We start from the raw sequence: 20,723 nt of genomic DNA on the forward strand, positions 1-20,723 counted from the left end.
AGGAGTGTTTTATGGCGTTGAAGCTTGTTTGGAGGTTTGTTAACACAGTATCCAAAGAAGGGCCAGATGTACACAGAATGGTATTGTCTGCGTAGAGGTGGATCAAATAATCACCCGCAGCAAGAGCTATATCATTGATATATACAGAGAAAAGAGTCGCCCTGAGAATTGAACCCTGTGGCACCCCCATATAGATTGCCAGAGGTCCTGACAACAGGCCCTCTGATTTGACACACTGTACTCTATCTGAGAAGTAGTTGGTGAACCAGGCGAGGCAGTCATTAGAGAAACCAAGTCTATTGAGTCTGCTGCTAAGAATACAGTGATTGACAGAGTCGAAAGCCTTGGCCAGGTTGATGAAGACATCTGCACAGTACTGTCTTTTATCGATAGTTGTTATGATATAGTTTAGGACCTTGAGCGTGGCTGAGGTGCACCCGTGACCAGCTCAGAAACCAGATTGCATAGCGGAGAATGTACGGTGGGATTCGAAATGGTCGGTGATCTGTTGGTTCACTTGGCTTTCGAAGACTTTAGAAAGGCAGGGCAGGATGGATATAGGTCTGTAACAGTTTGGGTTGAGTGTGTCTCCTGCTTTGAAGAGGGGGATGACCGCTGGCAGCTTTCCAATCTTTTGGAATTTTAGACGATATGAACGAGAGGTTGAACAGATTAGTAATAGGGGTTGCAACAATGGCGGCAGATAATTTTAGGAGGAGAGGGTGTAGATTGTCTAGCCCAGCTGATTTGTAGGGATCCAGATTTTGCAGTTCTTTCAGAACATCAGCTGTCTGGATTTGGGTGAAGGAGAAGGAGAAGCGGGGGGTTGGGGGGCCCTTGAGCCAGTTGCTGTGGCAGGGTGCAGAGCTGTTGGCCAGGATTGGGGTAGCCAGGTGGAAAGCATGGCCAGCCGTAGAGAAATGCTTATTGAAATTCTCGATTATCATGGATTTATCAGTGGTGACAGCGTTTCCTAGTCTCAGTTCAGTGGGCTGCTGGGTGGAAGGTACTCTTATTCTCCATGGACTTTACAGTGTCCCAAAACTTATTGGAATTAGTGCTGCAGGATGTAAATTTAGTTTGAAAATGCTAGCCTTTGCTTTCCCACTTGACTGTGTGTATTGGTTCCTTATATCAGTACATTCATAACAAGCTAAACATTACCAAACTTCTAATTCGATCAAATAAGCCTCAAGTAGCACATTTGTTGACCAAATTCAACATTCTCACATTGACCTCCATACAAAAAAAATCCACACTTTCCAGGTGGGAAACTAAGGGAAACTAAGAGTTTCCATGTTGGAAATTACCGTGTTCCGAGTTTCCTTAAACGCACCATCAGCAGCACTAAATGATGTAATGTATACGTGCGTCATATCCCGAGTTCCAGTCGTGAAAGCTGAAACGTCAATATTTTTTTGAGATATTAAAAGTCCTCATTTGTTAGCAAGAAAGGCATTTGGGGTATTTTTCCAATTTTGAGCTAGAATGTTAACATCGGATTATTCTCAAATTCTGTAGTAAATTATATTTTCTGTTTCTTGTTACTCAGAACATAATCACGGAAATAATATTTGACAAATTTAGCTTCAGTGAAGTACTGCAAATGTGTGAATGAGCTTTTATTTTTAAACAAATTCCCGTCAAACAGGAAACAGATTTCTCTTAATGTCGTAGATGTACAGGTCTGGACAAAGCCGCGACTGAAAAACATGAGTCGCCGCAACCGTTCTCTTCCAATTTGACAAATGCCTATGTAAGAAAAATCGAATTGAATACAACAATCGCGGGTCCAGTGGACTCCTCATCAACATGGCAACTGATGAGGAGAGGGGCGTAGTGCGTGTCAAAGTCAAGGTGAGGAATATGTGAACGATGGAATAGCTGCAGCTAGCTTGGGGTACCCTTTGACATGTATCACATTTCCAGGTAGCTAGCTTTATTGTTATCACTGTGGCTGACGTATTTTGGCAATTTCTCGTTACATTTTGCTGACTTTTGCGTTAGCTTGTAGCAGTTTGAACTGCTATCATTTTCTTCTACCCAGAACAGTGCTTTGTTGTTTTTTTTAGCATTGATCCTGCTAACATCTAATGAGGATGGACTGTTATTCTGAACGTAACCCTCTTGGATCTTCTGACTACAAAAAGTAAATAATGTATCTATGAAAAATAACGGATTAGGACGATTCGTTTATTGACAATAGGTCTAACTAGCTACCTGCTGCTGGTGTTGATATGTGATCGTGCACCGGGGAAACAATTTTAAAGCAATATTGAGAGTCAACTAAACCCGCTAATCTTGACAGCTAGTTAGAATGGTTTATTGTGTTATACCAAATAATGAACTGTTATTCACAGGCAGAACCCCACAGTGACGTGGCTGGTTATTATACCGTTGTCGTGATGCTTTAGTAATAGTAGTGAGTCATTTAGTTAACATCGCCGTCATCACCAGATCAGCTCTGAGCTCTTGACTGAGAACTGGTAACACGTCATTTAGTGATATAAAAGGAAGCATTTCTGCTCTCTTGTGACAAATATAGCCTACACCATTTAAAAAAAATCTACGACCCAATCGTTACAAAAAAAGGTTAGTCTGCCATTGTAGAAGGTCAGTCTGCTATTTATGACATTCACCTTTGTTGTTGGCTTTTGGTAGCCTGGGTTAACTGAATTTCAAAACTTCATTCTGGAACCCAGGCTAGCCTTTTTATTGGAACTGAAGAATGACATTGATTCAGTCACACATGATTTACAGTGATGATATGAAATAGGCCTACAATGTACCTCAATGAATGTTTACATGATTGTTTCTCGCCTTCCTCAGAAGTGTGAGGGGATGCTGCCAGTGGAGTTTCGCTCATTTGCTGTGGATCCTCAGATAACATCACTTGAGGTGCTACAGCACATCCTCATCCGAGCCTTTGAGTTAAATGGGTGAGGAGGAGCATCAACATAATGTCTACAGTGCTGTTGATTGACATGGCAAGCAGAATTGTGGAGGTGCATAAAAATGGCAGCCTCCATGCACTTTATTAAGTTTGCCCTTTTGTACATTGCTCTTCGTTTCTCTTTTTTTGTATTGGCATTAGCACAGTTTACATGATCCCAATTTTAGCTCCAAGATGGCTGCAGTTTGAAAAAGTAGATTGTGCTGATTTGTTGGCGCATTGAACCATGTCGTGCGCCATAGTTTAAAAACTCCATGGATAGTGCTAAACATTGACAGAATATCTGAATTCCACCATTATTTTGCACTTTCACCATTCTGCAGACAATATTAGAAAGTATTGTTTCGTGAGAAAGCTTTGCCTACAGTAAAGTTTGAAAAGGTTATGGATATGGAATGACTTGGATTGCCATGTTTTCTAGAATTGATATCAGCCTTTTAAATATTGCTATCAGCTATTTTCTTGTTTCCGAATTAGCAAACGCAACTTTGGAATAAGTTACCTATCCCGGGACCGTGGGGGTTTGGAAGTGTATCTTTCGCTCCTGTCTGACTGGGATTTAGATGCTGCATTTGTCAGTGCAGCTAAACCTTATCTACAACTCAAGATGGACATTAAGCCTGCCGAAGACAGTAAGCAGACCTGTCAAACGTTCTGTTGATGTGTTCCTATGGGTCACCACCTGAAGAACTTGTGTGTGTGTGTGCACGCTTTCATTCAGTATATGTTTTTGGGAAATGTGGTAAATTAGCTTGTGTTAAGTAGCTCCTATTGAAGCTTTTTTTGTTGTTGCAATGTATTTGTTGGCCTCTCCTTCATACAGTCCCATTTTACGACCATCTCGTTTACCCTCCTTCTTCCTTTTAGGTCCCGTTATGGAAGACTGGGACATAATAAGCCCAAAAGAAGTGATTTGTTCTGACCAGCTTCCCGGGGATAGGAGGTCCTTGGCGGCTGCTGCCCTCCCCTTCACCCAGTCCCTACTGTCCCAGGTTACTGACAACGCTCTCGCTCTTCACCCTGTCAGCCATCTTTTTTACCAGCCTGTCACTGCTGCCTTGAGTCAGGTCCTTCTGCTAATGCTAAATAACTCCAGTTCTTAGGTTAGTGTTGCTCCCAAAGACCCACCTGCGGTTTAATCTCTTGCTGTCTGTCTCTGTTCAGATGATGGGTCGAACACTGTCCAGAGTACAACAGGCCTTGAGCTGGTCTTATGGAGAGGAGGTGAAGCCTTTCAAGCCCCCATTGAGCGATGCAGAGTTCCACAGTTACCTCAACGGCCAGGGCCAGCTTTCCCGACCAGAGGAACTGAGGCTACGCATCTATCATGGTGGGGTAGAGCCTTCACTACGCAAGGTAACAGTGCATTCACTGAGAGATTCCAACAACTAACAGATAGCTATTTTAACCCTCGATACCAAAGCATTTCACAAATATAATTGAAAGTACTAGAAAATCAAAGAAAATCCCATAGTGCCGAATCTTAACTTGAGTGTGTTTAACTTAGACTTTCTTGTAACCATGCATTGGTGTCAATGGGAGATTTACGCAGACATTTGAGTTTGAGAAAAGCCCATGGTCTCCAAAACATGGTCGGGAATTGTGTACTTATGGTCTTTGGATATTAATAATTTCCCGAAGTGTGAATTAGATGTGGGACTAAAGCATGTTTCACTTCAGAGTGTAAACAGAGTATCTATGTAGGTCATTCAATGTGGAACAATGAGAAAATGAGCACAAAGAAATGCCATTTGAATGTAGAAGAGCGATATTATTAAATTACTATACACTCACTATATTGTATGAACATAGATATTTTAGATAGTGAAGCTAAAACATTTAATTTGGCTCTGAGGTGGCAGTACAGAATGTCACCTTTTATTTGAGGGTATTTTCATACATATCTGTTTTACCATTTAGAAATGAAAGCACTTTATGTATCTTGTCCCCCCATTTTGAAGGTATCATAAGTATTTGGACAAATTCACTTATGTGTATTAAAGTAGTCAAAAGTTGAGTATTTGGTCCCATATTTCTAGCATGCCAAGACTACAACAACCTTGCAACATTTGTTTTGGTTGTTTTTCAGATGATGTTGTGCCCAATAGAAGGGAATGGTAAATAATGTATTGTCATTTTGGAGTTATTGTAAATAAGACATTTACATTTACATTTAAGTCATTTAGCAGACGCTCTTATCCAGAGCGACTTACAAATTGGTGCATTCACCTTATGACATCCAGTGGAACAGTAGTGCATCTAAATCTTTTAAGGGGGGTGAGAGGGATTACTTTATCCTATCCTAGGTATTCCTTAAAGAGGTGGGGTTTCAGGTGTCTCCGGAAGGTGGTGATTGACTCCGCTGTCCTGGCGTCGTGAGGGAGTTTGTTCCACCATTGGGGGTCCAGAGCAGCGAACAGTTTTGACTGGGCTGAGCGGGAACTGTACTTCCTCAGTGGTAGGGAGGCGAGCAGGCCAGAGGTGGATGAACGCAGTGCCCTTGTTTGGGTGTAGGGCCTGATCAGAGCCTGGAGGTACTGAGGTGCCGTTCCCCTCACAGCTCCGTAGGCAAGCACCATGGTCTTGTAGCGGATGCGAGCTTCAACTGGAAGCCAGTGGAGAGAGCGGAGGAGCGGGGTGACGTGAGAGAACTTGGGAAGGTTGAACACCAGACGGGCTGCGGCGTTCTGGATGAGTTGTAGGGGTTTAATGGCACAGGCAGGGAGCCCAGCCAACAGCGAGTTGCAGTAATCCAGACGGGAGATGACAAGTGCCTGGATTAGGACCTGCGCCGCTTCCTGTGTGAGGCAGGGTCGTACTCTGCGGATGTTGTAGAGCATGAACCTACAGGAACGGGCCACCGCCTTGATGTTAGTTGAGAACGACAGGGTGTTGTCCAGGATCACGCCAAGGTTCTTAGCGCTCTGGGAGGAGGACACAATGGAGTTGTCAACCGTGATGGCGAGATCATGGAACGGGCAGTCCTTCCCCGGGAGGAAGAGCAGCTCCGTCTTGCCGAGGTTCAGCTTGAGGTGGTGATCCGTCATCCACACTGATATGTCTGCCAGACATGCAGAGATGCGATTCGCCACCTGGTCATCGGAAGGGGGAAAGGAGAAGATTAATTGTGTGTCGTCTGCATAGCAATGATAGGAGAGACCATGTGAGGTTATGACAGAGCCATGTGACTTGGTGTATAGCGAGAATAGGAGAGGGCCTAGAACAGAGCCCTGGGGGACACCAGTGGTGAGAGCACGTGGTGTGGAGACGGATTCTCGCCACGCCACCTGGTAGGAGCGACCTACCAGGTAGGACGCAATCCAAGCGTGGGCCGCGCCGGAGATGCTCAACTCGGAGAGGGTGGAGAGGAGGATCTGATGGTTCACAGTGTCGAAGGCAGCCGATAGGTCTAGAAGGATGAGAGCAGAGGAGAGAGAGTTAGCTTTAGCAGTGCGGAGCGCCTCCGTGATACAGAGAAGAGCAGTCTCAGTTGAATGACTAGTCTTGAAACCTGACTGATTTGGATCAAGAAGGTCATTCTGAGAGAGATAGCGGGAGAGCTGGCCAAGGACGGCACAGAATAGAATATGTTTTTGAACACTTTACATTAATGTGGATTCTACCATGGTTACGGATAATCATGAAAGAATTGTGGATAATGATGAAAAAAATGCTAACCTCCCCTGTTATTGGCAATGTTGATAGGTTAGCATCTCTTGGGGGTATGTCTTTGTGCCTTTTAACTTTCTCACTCATCATTATTCACAATTCATTCATGATTATCTATAATCATGGTAGCATCCACATTAATGTAGAAGTGTTCTTTACTGTCGCCTCATATGAAACATTTGATCTAAAAATCCAAAATACTGGAGTGTAGAGCCTACAAATTGTTGGTGTATATCCTACATGTCAAACCCCTTCTCTAATGGACAGTTTGTGGTAAAAAATAATTTCAGATCTGTCATTTCCTCTGTGTCCAGGTTGTGTGGCGTTACCTCCTGAACGTGTACCCCGATGGGCTGACCGGTCAGGAGAGGATGGACTACATGAAGAGAAAGACTAGGGAGTACGACCAGCTGAAGGGGGAGTGGTCAGCTAGGGTCAGTCCAGAGGACCTGGAGTTCATCAGGGGCAACGTACTGAAGGATGTCCTGAGGACCGACCGGGCCCATCCCTATTACGCCGGCTCCGAGGACAGCCCCCACCTCACCGCTCTCACGGACCTGCTTACCACCTTTGCCATTACACATCCACAGGTGTTGGGATCTATTTTTTCCCATCCTCTTTGGTAGCCTGATGGTGGCTTTATACGGACATGTTTGCATTCCTTTTACATTCCTTGACATGCAGACATGCTAAGGGGTGTGGTGTTTATTAGCTCAGTGAGAACAAATATATGCTCAACGCTGGTGTTTGGCGTCTTCAATTCTGTCTATTTGCATTTGAGTTATGATTAGTAAACTCCGTCTGCTTGCAGTGATACAGTATATAGACAAATGTATGTGGACACCCCTTCAAATTAGTGGATTTGTCTATTTCAGCCACACCCATTACTGACAGGTGTGTAAAATGGAGCTCACAGCCATGTAATCTCCATAGACAAACATTGGCAGAAGAATGGCCTTACTGAAGAACTCGGGGACTTTCAATGTGGCACCGTCATAGGATGCCACCTTTCCAACAAGTCAGTTTCTCAAATTTCTGCCCTGCTAGAGCTGCCCCGGTCAACTAAGTGCTGTTATTGTGAAGTGGAAACATCTAGGAGCAACAATGGCTCAGCCACGAAGTGGTAGGTCACTCGGATAGCCGAGTGCTGAAGCACGCAGCTCATAAAATAATTGTCCGTCTTCGGTTGTAACACTCACTACCGAGTTCCAAACTGCCTGGAAGCAACATCAGCACAATAACAGTTTGTCGTGAGCTTTATGAAATGGGTTTCCATGGCCGAGCAGCCGCACACAAGCCTAAGATTGCAATGCCAAGCGTTGGCTGGAGTGGTGTAAAGCTCGCCGCCATTGGACTCTGGAGTAGTGGAAAAAGGTTCTCTGGAGGGATGAATCACGCTATACCATCTGGCAGTCCGACAGACGATTTTGGGTTTGGCAGATGCCAGGAGAACTCTACCTTCCCGAATGCATAGTGCCAGCTGTAAAGTTTGGTTGGTGAGGAATAATGGTCTGGGGCTAGGGAAATCTTAACGTTACAGTTAACAATGACATTCCAGACGATTAAGTGCTTCCAACTTTGTGGCAACAGTTTGAGGAAAGACCCTTTCCTGTTTCAGTATGACAATGCCCCTGTGCACACAGCGGGGTCCATACAGAAATGGTTTGTCGAGATCGGTGTGGAAGAACATCACTGGCCTGCACAGAGACCAAAACCCCATCGAACAATTTTGAGATTAATTGAAACACCGACTGCGAGCCAGGCCTAAATGCCCAACATCAGTGCCCGACCTCACTAATGCTCTTGTGGCTGAATGGAACCAATTCCATATTAATGGCCAAGATTTTGGAATTAAATGTTTGACAAGCAGGTGTCCACATACTTTTGGTCATGTAGTGTATGTAATCCTAGTTTTTGCTGTGTTTTAATTCATTTCAACTCTGTTTCGTAGGTGTCGTACTGCCAAGGCATGAGTGACATCGCTTCTCCGATACTTGCCGTTATGGACAATGAGGCACATGCATTCATCTGTTTCTGTGGCATCATGAAACGCCTAGAGGGCAATTTCCGCCCGGATGGCCAACTCATGTCCGTCAAGTTCCAGCATCTGAAGCTGCTGCTGCAGTACTCGGACCCCGAGTTCTACTGTTACTTGGTGTCCCGCGGAGCTGATGACCTGTTCTTCTGTTACCGCTGGCTGCTCTTGGAACTCAAACGGGAGTTTGCCTTCGACGATGCCCTGAGGATGCTGGAGGTCACCTGGAGCTCCCTGCCTCCTGATCCTCCCGAAACGGAAGTGGAGCTTTTTGGGCCGCCCCTAGAGACAGACCAGACTAGAATGACATCTGAGAGTGGTGTTGAAAAGAGGCCTGCTTTCACAGGTGAAGAAGAAGGGGAGCAGAAAGAGAAGCAGCGGAGACGACACATGTTGAGGCCTTCAAGAGAGGAGGCAGACGGCGGGAGAAAGATCGACATGGAGGAAGGAGAGCGGGAGGACAGAGGAGCCATAAGAGAGGGTGAGGGGAACTTTGACATGCCTTACGTAGTTAAGGAGAAGGCGCACAATAATGCGCCTGTTCCTCCCTTTGAGAAGCAGACCAGTTTTGGTGAGTTCAAATACTACAATGCACGGAACAAGGACAGCTTTGATTTCGTGGAGAGAGACCCACCAGAGGGTCCTGTTGAGATGGAAGCCTCCTTGCACCCTGTATCAAGTCCACTGGCCCGGCAGGTCACCGAGGACAGCGAGGAGGATCCAGGGGAGAGGGCACCTCTTATAACGGATGATGACAAGTCCTCCAGCCCAGCGACGGAGGAGAGGAGCTCCCCTAATGGACAAACAGCCTCTCCGGTCTCCCCATTTCCTCATGGTCTGCCAAGCTGGAAGAATGGTTCCTCTCCGTCTCCAGGCTCCACTCCCTCCCCCTCAAGTTGGAGAGGTGCCCTCCCAGACACCCCGTCACCAAAGTACACCTCCCCCATTTTACCCAATGGAAGGGTTGAGTCGCCAGAGAAAGCCACAAGAGGATTTGCTTCCTTTGCCTCGGTGCCGAATGGAACCGGAGCTAACTCTCCCGCTACCCCCACAGGGAGGTCCTTGGTTTCCTCTCCCCTACTGACTAGATCATTGCTCTCCTCCCCTATTTTGTCCTTCGGGAGAGCTCTTCCTTCGCTGCCGGTCAGCACAGTGAACAAGTCCTTTCCCAGTAACCTCCCTTCTCCTTGCAGCAGAGCCTCCAGCACTGCGCCCAACACTCCAAATTCAACCAAACCAGAGAATACCACCATCAAACCTTGTTCCCTGCCACCGCCTCAAGAGTTTGGTAAAGGGAATCCTTTCATGTTGTTCCTGTGCCTGTCAATCCTGTTGGAGCATCGAGACCACATTATAAAGAACAGCTTTGATTACAACGAGCTGGCTATGCACTTTGACCGCCTTGTTCGGCGACACAATCTGGGCAGGGTGCTGCAGCGCGCCAAAGCCTTGTTTGCGGACTACCTGCAGAGTGAGGTGTGGGATTCGGAGGAAGGGGATGAGGTCAGCTCGGACTCGCCCACCACAGTCACTGCTGCTTTCCACTCCCCGCCCCCCTCTGCCACCAGGCCTCTTTTTACCCCTTTGTCATCCTCTCCAAACTCCACCTATAACCTGGCTGACACCATACCTTCCCCTTCTTCACCTGTCTCCCTCTCTCCCTCCTCTTGACTTCTGTCACTATATCCCCAACACATTTACAGTACAATGAGTAATGGTTGCCTAGTCCAGCTGCTTGTCCCTTTATTGTTGCTCATCTTATTTAGCTCTCCACCCATACCAGACTTGACTAGGAGGTTACTACTGTTAGTTTTTCATGTCTATGCTGTCAGTATTGCTCTTTTCTCCATTTCCTCTAATCGACAAGTTCTCATGCTTACTCTTGCCTTGCTATGCACTCATCCATTGAGTTTTTACTGTTTCAAACTTTTAGTTACAGGGATAATAATGTTTCAAATACCTTTTACCTTTATATGAGGGCCCAGAGCTGGACACATTGTGTTGCCCACGGTTAACATGGATAAGAACCTCATTGGATAAGCCACAACTGTGTCTTCTTGACCAAAGAGCTCTAGTTGTGTGATCACACTGCTAAGAACCAAAACTGGCACATTGCTAGTCTGGACTTTTTAGCATAACTGCAGTGTGTATGGTTACTGGTTCAAGCTCTGCCCCCTCTGTTCCCTGACTTGGCTACAGTTGGAGTGGGCGCTGGCCATTGGAAGTATGGAGAAATATGAACAGTATGAATGAGTCATGCAACTCCTCTTAAAAATGCCCTGTTGAGAATATATCAAATATGCCTGTATTTGACTACACACATGCCAGCATAGTGATTATGAGGACACTAACAACAGCAAATGAGCTTTGTAAAGGTTATATTCATGAGTCAGTAATTGCATTGTGTATCATTACATTTTCTATCAAAATCATTTAAATACTGTATCATTTTGGTGTTGCAAGGTCACATTTTAAATGTCAAGGTGAGATGAAGTTATTTTCTTTAGAAATACTATGAAGCATGTTGTGCCCCATAGGAATCTGAATGGCAAAGAAAAGTTACAGTATATTGGGAGAGGCCTTATAAGAAATCAATGGGTTTCAGTACTGCAGTTTCATGGCCAGTTTCTGAATTTTCGCTCACAATTGACTGTTTGCTTTTGAGTCACACGCAACCACTATGTTCTGAACAATATACTGTATTAAATGGGAATGTTTTGCTATTCGGGTTCAATGGATCATTTAATCGATAACAAACAATGGATGCACAAATTATGCGTTTGCCCTAGATCATGTATGACTGGTACATTGCACAATGTGCACATAGCTACTATATGGTGCTAAAAGATTTCATAAGGTATAGGATTCATCATGGCTTTATGAGAATGGTTTTAAATGTGTAAATTAATGTTATACAGTGGGGCAAAAAAGTATTTAGTCAGCCACCAATTGTGCAAGTTCTCCCACTTAAAAAGATGAGAGGCCTGTAATTTTCATCATAGGTACACTTCAACTAGACTATGACAGAAAATCACATTGTAGGATTTTTTATTAATTTATTTGCAAATTATGGTGGAAAATAAACTTTTGTAGGTGACCAAATACTTATCTCAATACTTTGTTATATACCCTTTGTTGGCAATGACAGAGGTCAAACGTTTTCTGTAAGTCTTCACAAGGTTTAGTTATTTTCCACAATAATTTGCAAATAAATTAATTAAAAATCCTACAATGTTATTTTCTGGATTTTTTTTCTTCTCATTTTGTCTGTCATAGTTGACGTACCTATGATGAAAATTACAGGCCTCTCATCTTTTTAAGTGGGAGAACTTGCACAATTGGTGGCTGACTAAATACTTTTTTGCCCCACTGTATTGCACAGTTCTGGCCATATATGGTCACCCCTGAACTTTTCTTAAATAATTCCCTATTTATTCTCGAATAAGTTTAATAAAAAATTATTGGATTTTAAAACGATGGACAAATTTAAGCATTCGAAGAAAATAACACCCTCTCCACAATAAAACATGGGGAGGTGTGCTACCCCTGGTACTGGACTTGAATGTGTTCAATACATAATGAACTCAGCAGATTATCAAGGTGGTTTGGAGTGCAATGTTCAACCCAGTGTACAAAAACTGTCTATGTTAAATGTTGTGGATCTTCCAGCAGGTCAACAACCCGAACACACATCAGAAGCACGCTGTAATGGTTCAAGAAGAAACTCTGGACTAGCCAGCAAAGAGTCCAGATCTGAATCACATGAACCAATGGCGAGAGCTGAAAACAGCAGTTGGTGGAGGACACCCCTCAAATATTGAAGAATTCGAGCAGTTTGCTGCTGAAGAGTGGGACAAATTGACAGTAGAAAGGAGCAGCAATCTGATTGATGGCTACAATAAGCATTTGTTGGCAGTTCCATTGCATTTTGAAAATATTCAGACCCCTTCACTTTTCCACATTTTATGTTATGTTACAGCCTTATTCTAAAACGGATTAACTTATTCTACACACAGAGTGAAAACTTAAAAATGTAAAACATAAATAACATACCTTATTTACATAACTATTCAGACCCTTTGCTTTGAGATTGTCCTTGAGATGTTTCTAAAACTTGATTGGAGTCCATCTGTGGTAAATTCAATTGATTGGACATGACTTGGAAAGGCACACACCTGTCTACTCAAGGTCCAAGGGTTGACGGTGCATGTCATAGCAAAACCAAGCCATGAGGTCGAAGTAATTGTCCGTAGAGCTCCAAGACAGGATTGTGTCGTCACAGATCTGGGGAAGGGTACCAAATTATTTCTGCTTTCATTGAAGGTCCCCAAAAACACAGTGGCCTCATCATTCTTAAAGGGAACAACTTTGGAACCACCAAGACTCTTCCTAGAGCTGTACACCAGGCCAAACTGAGCAATCGGGGAAGAAGGGCCTTGGTCAGAGAGGTGACCAAGAACCCGATGGTCACTCTGACAGAGCTCCAGTGTTCCTTTGTGGAGATGGTTGTCCTTCTGTAAGGTTCTCCCATCTCTGCAGCACTCCACCAATCAGGTGGAAGCCACTCCTCAGTAAAAGGCACATGACAGCCCGCTTGGAGTTTGCCAGAAGGAACCTAAAGGGCTCTCTGACCATGACATACAACATTCTCTGATCTGATGAAACCAAGATTGAACTCTTTGGCCTGAATGCCAAGCATCACGTCTGGGGGAAACCTGGCACCCTCCCTACGATGAAGCATGGTGGTGGCAGCATCATGCTGTGGGGATGTTTTTCAGCGGCAGGGACTGACAGACAGATCCTTGATGAAAACCTGCTCCAGAACGCTCAGGACCTCAGACTGGGGTGAAGGATCACTTTCCAACAGGACTATGACCCTAAGCACACAGCAAAAACAACGCAGGAGTGGCTTTGGGACAAGTCTGTGAATGTCCTTGAGTGGCCCAGCCAGAGCCCAGACTTGAACCCGATCGAATATCTCTGGAGAGAACTGAAAATAGCTGTGCAGCGAAGCTCCCCATCCAGAGGATCTGCAGAGAGGAATGGGAGAAACTCCCCAAATACAGGTGTGCCAAGCTTATAGCGTCATACCCAAAAAGACTTGAGGCTGTAATCGCTGCCAAAGGTGTTTCAACAAAGTACTGAGTAAAGAGCCTGAATACTTATGTAAATGTAATATATATATATATTTTTTAATATATTTTTTTTATATACATTTGCGAAAATGTCTGAACCTGTTTTTGTTTAATCATTATGGGCTATTGTGTGTAGATTTGAGGGGGGGGGGGGGGGGACGTCAAGAGGTCTGAATACTTTCCAAAGGCATTGTGTCTTGCAAAAGTCTGTGCCACCAAGTACTATAGCTCTGGGGTGCCAGTAATGTTGTCCATGCCATTTGTCTTAAGTTTACAATTTTAGTTTAGAAAATAAAGTTTACAAAAATCAATTGGTTCTGCAATGTTGGCAATCCAATAACCAGGTGTGGAGACCTAAAGCTTTTTTTCAATTTCAACTTATTTTAGAAGAAATAGGGAATTAAAGAAAAGTGCAAGAGTGACAATATATTTGTCTGGAACTGTATGTCTGGAGAATTCTCTTTTCCTGTAAGATATTCGATTGATTGGTCAAGGCTTTCCTCTGAAGCGAAACATTCCATTGTGAATTTTATGGGCCACTTTCAACAGGACAGAATGTTGTGTAACATCCAGGTAGAAATATACTCAACAAAAATATAAACGCAACATGTAAAGTGTTGGTCACATGGTTCATGAGCTGAAATAAAAGATTCCAGAAATTGTATGTATGCACAAAAAGCTTATTTCTCTCAAATGTTATGCACAAATTAGTTTACATCCCTGTTAATGAGCACTTCAACTTTGCAAAGATAATCCATCCACCTAACAATTGTGGCATATCAAGAAGCTGATTAAACAGCATGATCATTACAAAGGTACACCTTGTGCTGGGGACAATAAAAGGCCACTCAAAAATGTGCACTTATGTTACAACACAATGCCACAGATGTCTCAGGTTTTGAAGGGAGCCTTCAATTGGCATGGTGACTGCAGGAATGTCCACCAGAGCTATTGCCAGATAATTTAATTTGAATTTCTCTACCATTAGCTGCCTCCAACATTGTTTTAAAGAATTTGGCTGTATGTCCAACTGGCCTAACAACCTCAGCCATATAGCGTTGTGTGGGTCATCGTTGTAAACAGAGTACCCCATGGTGGTAGTAGGGTTATGGTATGGACAGGCATAAGCAATTTGAATGCACAGAGATACCGTGGTGAGATCTTGCGACCCATTGTCGTGTCATTAATCTGTCGCCATCCCCTCATGTTTCAGCATGATAATGCAAGTCGCAAGGATCGGTACACAATTTCTGGAAGCTGAAAATGTCCCAGTTCTCCCATGGCCTGCATACTCACCAGACATGTCACCCGTTGAGCACGTTTGGGATGCTCTGGATCAATGTGTATGACATTGTGTTCCAGGTCCCGCCACTTCGCACAGCCATTGAACAGGAGTGGGACAACATTCCACAGGCCACAATCAACAGCTTGATCAACTCTATGCAAAGAAGATATACTGCATGAGGAAAATAGTGGTCACACCAGATACTGACTGGTTTACTGATCCACGCCCCTACCTTTTTTTTAAAAAGGTATTTGTGACCAACAGATGCATATCTGTATTCCCAGTCATGTGAAATCCATAAATTAGGGCCTAATGAATTCATTTCAAATTACTGATTTCCTTATATGAACTGTTAACTCAGTAAAATCTTTGAAATTGTTGCATGTTGCGTTTATATTTTTGTTCAGTGTATATTATGTAGAACAAACCTGCCTCTGACATGTAAAATAACATAGGCATCATGGAAAATCCTTTTCTCCAAAAAGTACACTTCAAGAATTTATTTTTATTTTTGGAGATCTCTTTCCAATTCTTGGAAGTCATGTCAACTCTTTTCATGACATTTCTATCTGCAATGTTCCGCAACGTTTGCCTACTGCATGTTGGTATCATTGTTTCATGTGCAGTAGCATTGGAAATGTGGTCCTGATACACCATGTAACAAGAAGAGGACATTACTTCATTTTGTTGTATAGAGTAAGCCCAAATGGAACCTCTGCAGTGAAGTGCCTTATCACCAGAAGTAATTGTGTACATGTAGCCTTGATTTATGTTAGTTTTTTGTGAGCTTGATACTCATCTTTATTTACTCCACCAACAAGGCTTAATTATCTTCATATTGAACAGCTTGTGTGTAGCCGTTAATGTTGATTGATTTCTTTGTGGGACCTACCAAAACCAGTCCTTGTGAAACATTTTTTAAGGGTACTGTAAGTGCTATGTATTGGACAAGGACAATGAGAATGTGGGTTAAAATATTTTGAAATGCCAATACCCAGCACAAAATGTCTTCATTAGGTGAAGTAGTACATTTAGTTTTAGGTGTAGGGAAGACAGGCTAGAGAATAGGTTGAATTTGTGTATACAAGTATTGTCTATTAGTCATTTCAGTGAGTGTGAAATCCTGCAGGCATGCTGGACACATTTTGAAATAGAGCATAATCTCATAATATACTATAAACATTTTCATAGATTCTAAGTAATCATGTTGACTGTATTTTCGATTTTAAATCTTATTAATACCAAGTGTAGATGGTGTCATGGACAATAATAAATACTGCATATTTTAACGAACCAGACAACAACATCATGATACAGTGCCTTCAGAAAGTATTCATACCCTTTGACTTATTCCAGATTTTGTTGTGTTACATCCTGAATTCAATTGATTTTTTTTCTCACCTATCTTCTCACACTACTATTGCACACAGTGAGTCCATGCTATTTATTATGTGATTTGTTAAGCACATTTTTACTCCTGAACTTATTTAGCCTTGCTATAACAAAGGGGTTGAATACTGATTGACTCAAGACATTTCAGCTTTTCATTTTTTATTAATTTGTAAACATTTCAAAAAAGATAATTCCACTTTGATATTATAGGGTATTGTGTGGGCCAGTGACAAAATAAAATCTACATTTAGTTCATTTTAAATTCAAGCTGTAACAAAAAAATGTGGAAGAAGTCAAGGGGTGTGAATACTTTCGAAGGCACTGTATCTATCTAGATTAGTCCCATGGAAGAAAGCATCTTATTTTATGATGAAAATGTACACTGAACAAAAATATAAACACAACATGTAAAGTGTTGTTCCCATGTTTCATGAGCTGAAATAAAAGATCCCGTAAATGTTCCATACGCACAAAAGGTTATTTCTCAACTTTTGTAAACTAATTTGTTTACATCCCTGTTAGTGAGCATTTCTCATTTGCTAAGACAAACCATCCACCTGACAGGTGTGGCATATCAAAAAGCTGATTAAACAGCATGATAATTACACAGATGCACCTTGTGCTGGGGATAATAAAAGGTCACTAAAATATGCCATTTTGTCACACAACACAATGCCACAGATGTCTCAAGTTTTGATGGAGCGTGCAATTGGCATGCTGACTTCAGGAATGTCCACCAGAGCAGTTGCGAGAGAGAGGTAATGTTAATTTCTCTATCATAAAACCTCTCCAACGTCATTTTAGAGAATTTGTCAGTATGTCCAACCGGCCTCACAACCACAGACCACGTGTATGGCATTGTGTGGGTGAACGGTTTGATGTCAAATTTGTGAGTGCCCCATGGTTGCAGTGGGGTTATGGTATGGGCAGGCATAAGCTATGGACAATGAACACAATTGCATTTTATCGATGGCAATTTGAATGCAAAAAGATACTGTGACGAGATCCTGAGGCCCATTGTCGTGCCATTCCTCCACCTCCATCACCTCATGTTTAAGCATGATAATCCACAGCCCCATGTCGCAAGGATCTGTACACAATTCCTTGAAGCTGATATTATCCCAGTTCTTCCATGGCCTACATACTCACCAGATATGTCACCCATAGAGCATGTTTGGGATGCTCTGGATTGATGTGAACGACAGTGTGTTCCAGTTCCAGCTTATATCCAGCAACTTCGCACAGCCATTGAAGAGGAGTGGGACAACATTCCACAGGCCACAATCAACAGCCTGATCAACTCTATGTGAAAAAGATGTGTCGCGCTGCATGACGCAAATGGTGGTCACACTAGATACTGACTGGTTTTCTGATCCACGCCACTACCTTTTTTTTTTTAAGGTACAGTACAATGAGGGGAAAAAGTATTTGATCCCCTGCTGATTTTGTACGTTTGCCCACGGACAAAGAAATGATCCGTCTATATTTTTAATGGTAGGTTTATTTGAACAGTGAGAGACAGAATGACAACAAAAAAATCCAGAAAAACGCATGTCAAAAATGTTATAAATGTATTTGCATTTTAATGAGGGAAATAAGTATTTGATCCCCTCTCAATCAGAAAGATTTCTGGACCCCAGGTGTCTTTTATACTTTGTTACCTGTATAAAAGACACCTGTCCACAAAAGCAAGCAATCAATCAATCAGATTCCAAACTCTCCACCATGGCCAAGATCATTGAGCTCTCCAAGGATGTCAGGGACAAGATTGTAGACCTACACAAGGCTGGAATGGGCTCAAGACCATCGCCAAGCAGCTTGGTGAGAAGGTGACAACAGTTGGTGCGCAGTGGTTAATGGCGCTGTACTGTGCCACCAGAGACTTTGGGTTCGCGCCCAGGCTCTGTCGTGACCGGGAGGTCCGTGGGGCGACTCACAACTGGCCTAGCGTTGTCCGGGTTATAGGGAGGGTTTGGCCGGTAGGGATATCCTTGTCTCATCGCGCACCAGCGACTCCTGTGGCGGGTCGGGCGCAGTGCGCGCTAACCAAGGTTGCCAGGTGCACGGTGTTTCCTACGACACATTGGTGCGGCTGGCTTCCGGGTTGGATGCGCGCTGTGTTAAGAAGCAGTGCGGCTTGGTTGGGTTGTGTATCGGAGGACGCATGACTTTCAACCTTCGTCTCTCCCGAGCCCGTACGGGAGTTGTAGCGACGAGACAAGATGGTAGCTATTAAACAATTGGATACCATGAAAAAGGGGTCAAATTCAACAACAACAAAAAAAATACTTATTTGTTTTTTAAATATTGGTTCTGAAATAACATCCTATTGGTGAGCCAACTTGCAAATGCAGAGTTTTTCAAACTTATTTATAAGGAATTCTTATCACTTTACAAAGATGCCATTCCCTCAGGTATTGCTTTATTATTCAGGAACGTGTCAATACCTGACCCTCAGAGCCTACCTTCCATTAACCCTGTTGACTCATCAGTAGGAAAGATTTGTTTATCTTTTGGTCCATTCAACAACAGAGCAATACGAACCTTGTTTCAGCAGGATTTTGTATCTATACCTTATGTCATGCCTTATTGGAATGGTTTGATTGATGATATCTGTTGGAAAAAAGTTTGGATGTTGCTTATTTATTAACAAAATTAAGGAAGTTTAATTTAAAATAGTTCATAAATATTATCCTGCCAACCACTAAATGAAGATGTTTAAGGAAAACATAAACTCAAATTATACCTTTTGTAATGAAAACCCAGAAACAGTGTTGCATCTTTTTTGGCATTGTGTTCATGTAAGGAAACTGTGGCAAGACATCAGTAGATTTATAATTGAACACATTTATGAAGATTTTACACTACTGTGGAGAGATGTACTACTTGGATTCTTTACCTACAATAGAAAAAGCTGAAACAATTCATGTAATTAATTTCATTATTCTTTTGGCCAAATCTCATATTCACAAATTTAAATTTACAAACGAAACACCACATTTTATTACCTTACAAAAATCAATTGAACTATATTTTAAGACAATTAAATACTCTACTAACAAAAAAGCTGTCAGAATTATAAGTGTATGTATGTCCTTAAGGTCCTTGTGTAATGTGATATTGTACCCCCAAGCCCAATTGTCCTTTGTATACTATTTATATATACTTGTGTTCCAACATGTACTTCCTGTATGGATGTGCTGTTAATTAATTTAAAAAAATATATAATAATAAAAAATATAAAAAATACAACAAATTTAAATAAATAAATATCCCCGGATTGGTATATTTAGTTAGCCTCCAAGCGTTCCCGTAAATCTTGCGATGTTGCGTAATCTGGGTTTTGAAACTCTGTGTTTATAACGTCATTGTTCCATCCATATACGGGCCGGGTGTTGTGAATATAAAGTGAGAACAGAACGAGAGAGGCAGCCTTTCTATGTAGCTGGCATCAACGCAGGTAGTGCAAAATAAAGTCAAAACACCCATCAGGTAACGTACCGGTGTTTTGCAAAGCATTAAAAGGACAGTTCCGCGAGACTGCTACATAGAAAAAATTAACTGCCGAAACCAGGGATCGAACCAGGGACCTTTAGATCTTCAGTCTAACGCTCTCCCAACTGAGCTATTTCGGCCACGATACGGAAACAGAAAACTGGCACGACTAAATCGACTTTCTGTTATTATACATTACCGTTACATACCCACTGATTCTGGAAGAGTATACGTTATAAGTGCCCCATGAGCTTAGTTCAACTGTCGTACACCATCAGAACCCAGAATATAAGCTTGTTTTACTTAATTGTTCGTATACAATGTAATTGTAAACAAGCAATGTAAAGCCTCAAAACATGGTTTATGTTGATGTCATGGCTCTGGCTTTGAATTTTAGAGTGAATACATTTCTCCAGTCCCATGCATCAGCTTTTTACTAAAACAATTGAAGGGTTTTACCAAAACAGTCACCGCTCTGATATTTTTTGAATGGCAGAGTTCCCATTAAACATCGAAAATATGTTTGTTAATGTACCCAGGGGCACAACTTTGGTTTTAGAAGTGTGGGGTCATAATAAAATAATACAAAATTATAACATATTTTTTAGGGGGTAGATCAGCTTTAATATTGCAGATAGATTGAGTATACCACATCAGTCACCAGCTGCATCAATAAGTGCATTGATGATGTCTTCCCAAAAGTGACCATAAGTACATACCCCAACCAGAAGCCATGTATTACAGACAACATCTGCACCG

At 42.6% G+C, this 20,723-nt stretch overlaps 1 protein-coding gene and 1 non-coding gene across 4 annotated transcripts; one reads left to right on the forward strand and one right to left on the reverse strand.

Moving 5' to 3' along the window:
• Positions 1-1,670: 1,670 nt before the first annotated feature.
• On the forward strand, positions 1,671-11,380 carry LOC115102231 (TBC1 domain family member 25-like). Of its 3 annotated transcripts, none has more exons than XM_029621930.2 (7): positions 1,671-1,857; positions 2,830-2,939; positions 3,431-3,585; positions 3,821-3,945; positions 4,118-4,309; positions 6,913-7,212; positions 8,574-11,380. In XM_029621930.2, the coding sequence occupies exons 1-7, from the start codon at positions 1,813-1,815 to the stop codon at positions 10,326-10,328; spliced, it is 2,682 nt and encodes an 893-aa protein (XP_029477790.1). In that variant the 5' UTR covers positions 1,671-1,812; the 3' UTR covers positions 10,329-11,380. The 3 variants fall into 3 exon arrangements, with proteins under 3 accessions (XP_029477790.1, XP_029477791.1, XP_064861449.1); XM_029621931.2 differs by having other exon boundaries at positions 6,937-7,212; XM_065005377.1 differs by lacking the exon at positions 1,671-1,857 and adding an exon at positions 2,062-2,149.
• Positions 11,381-20,031: 8,651 nt separating this feature from the next.
• Positions 20,032-20,104, reverse strand: trnaf-gaa (transfer RNA phenylalanine (anticodon GAA)). The gene has a single exon. It is a non-coding gene; the product is annotated as a tRNA-Phe (tRNA).
• Between the last annotated feature and the right edge of the window lie 619 nt (positions 20,105-20,723).

Source organism: Oncorhynchus nerka, linkage group LG20, assembly GCF_034236695.1.
Source record: "Oncorhynchus nerka isolate Pitt River linkage group LG20, Oner_Uvic_2.0, whole genome shotgun sequence".
NCBI lineage: Eukaryota > Metazoa > Chordata > Actinopteri > Salmoniformes > Salmonidae > Oncorhynchus > Oncorhynchus nerka.

Bases quoted from the DNA above. Each gene is read 5' to 3' on its own strand.
- LOC115102231 (XM_029621930.2), top strand. From the start codon at position 1,813: ATGGCAACTGATGAGGAGAGGGGCGTAGTGCGTGTCAAAGTCAAG. The intron at 3,586-3,820 runs GTAAGCAGACCT...TCTTCCTTTTAG, and splicing joins CATTAAGCCTGCCGAAGACA to GTCCCGTTATGGAAGACTGG. The intron at 3,946-4,117 runs GTTACTGACAAC...GTCTCTGTTCAG, and splicing joins CCCAGTCCCTACTGTCCCAG to ATGATGGGTCGAACACTGTC.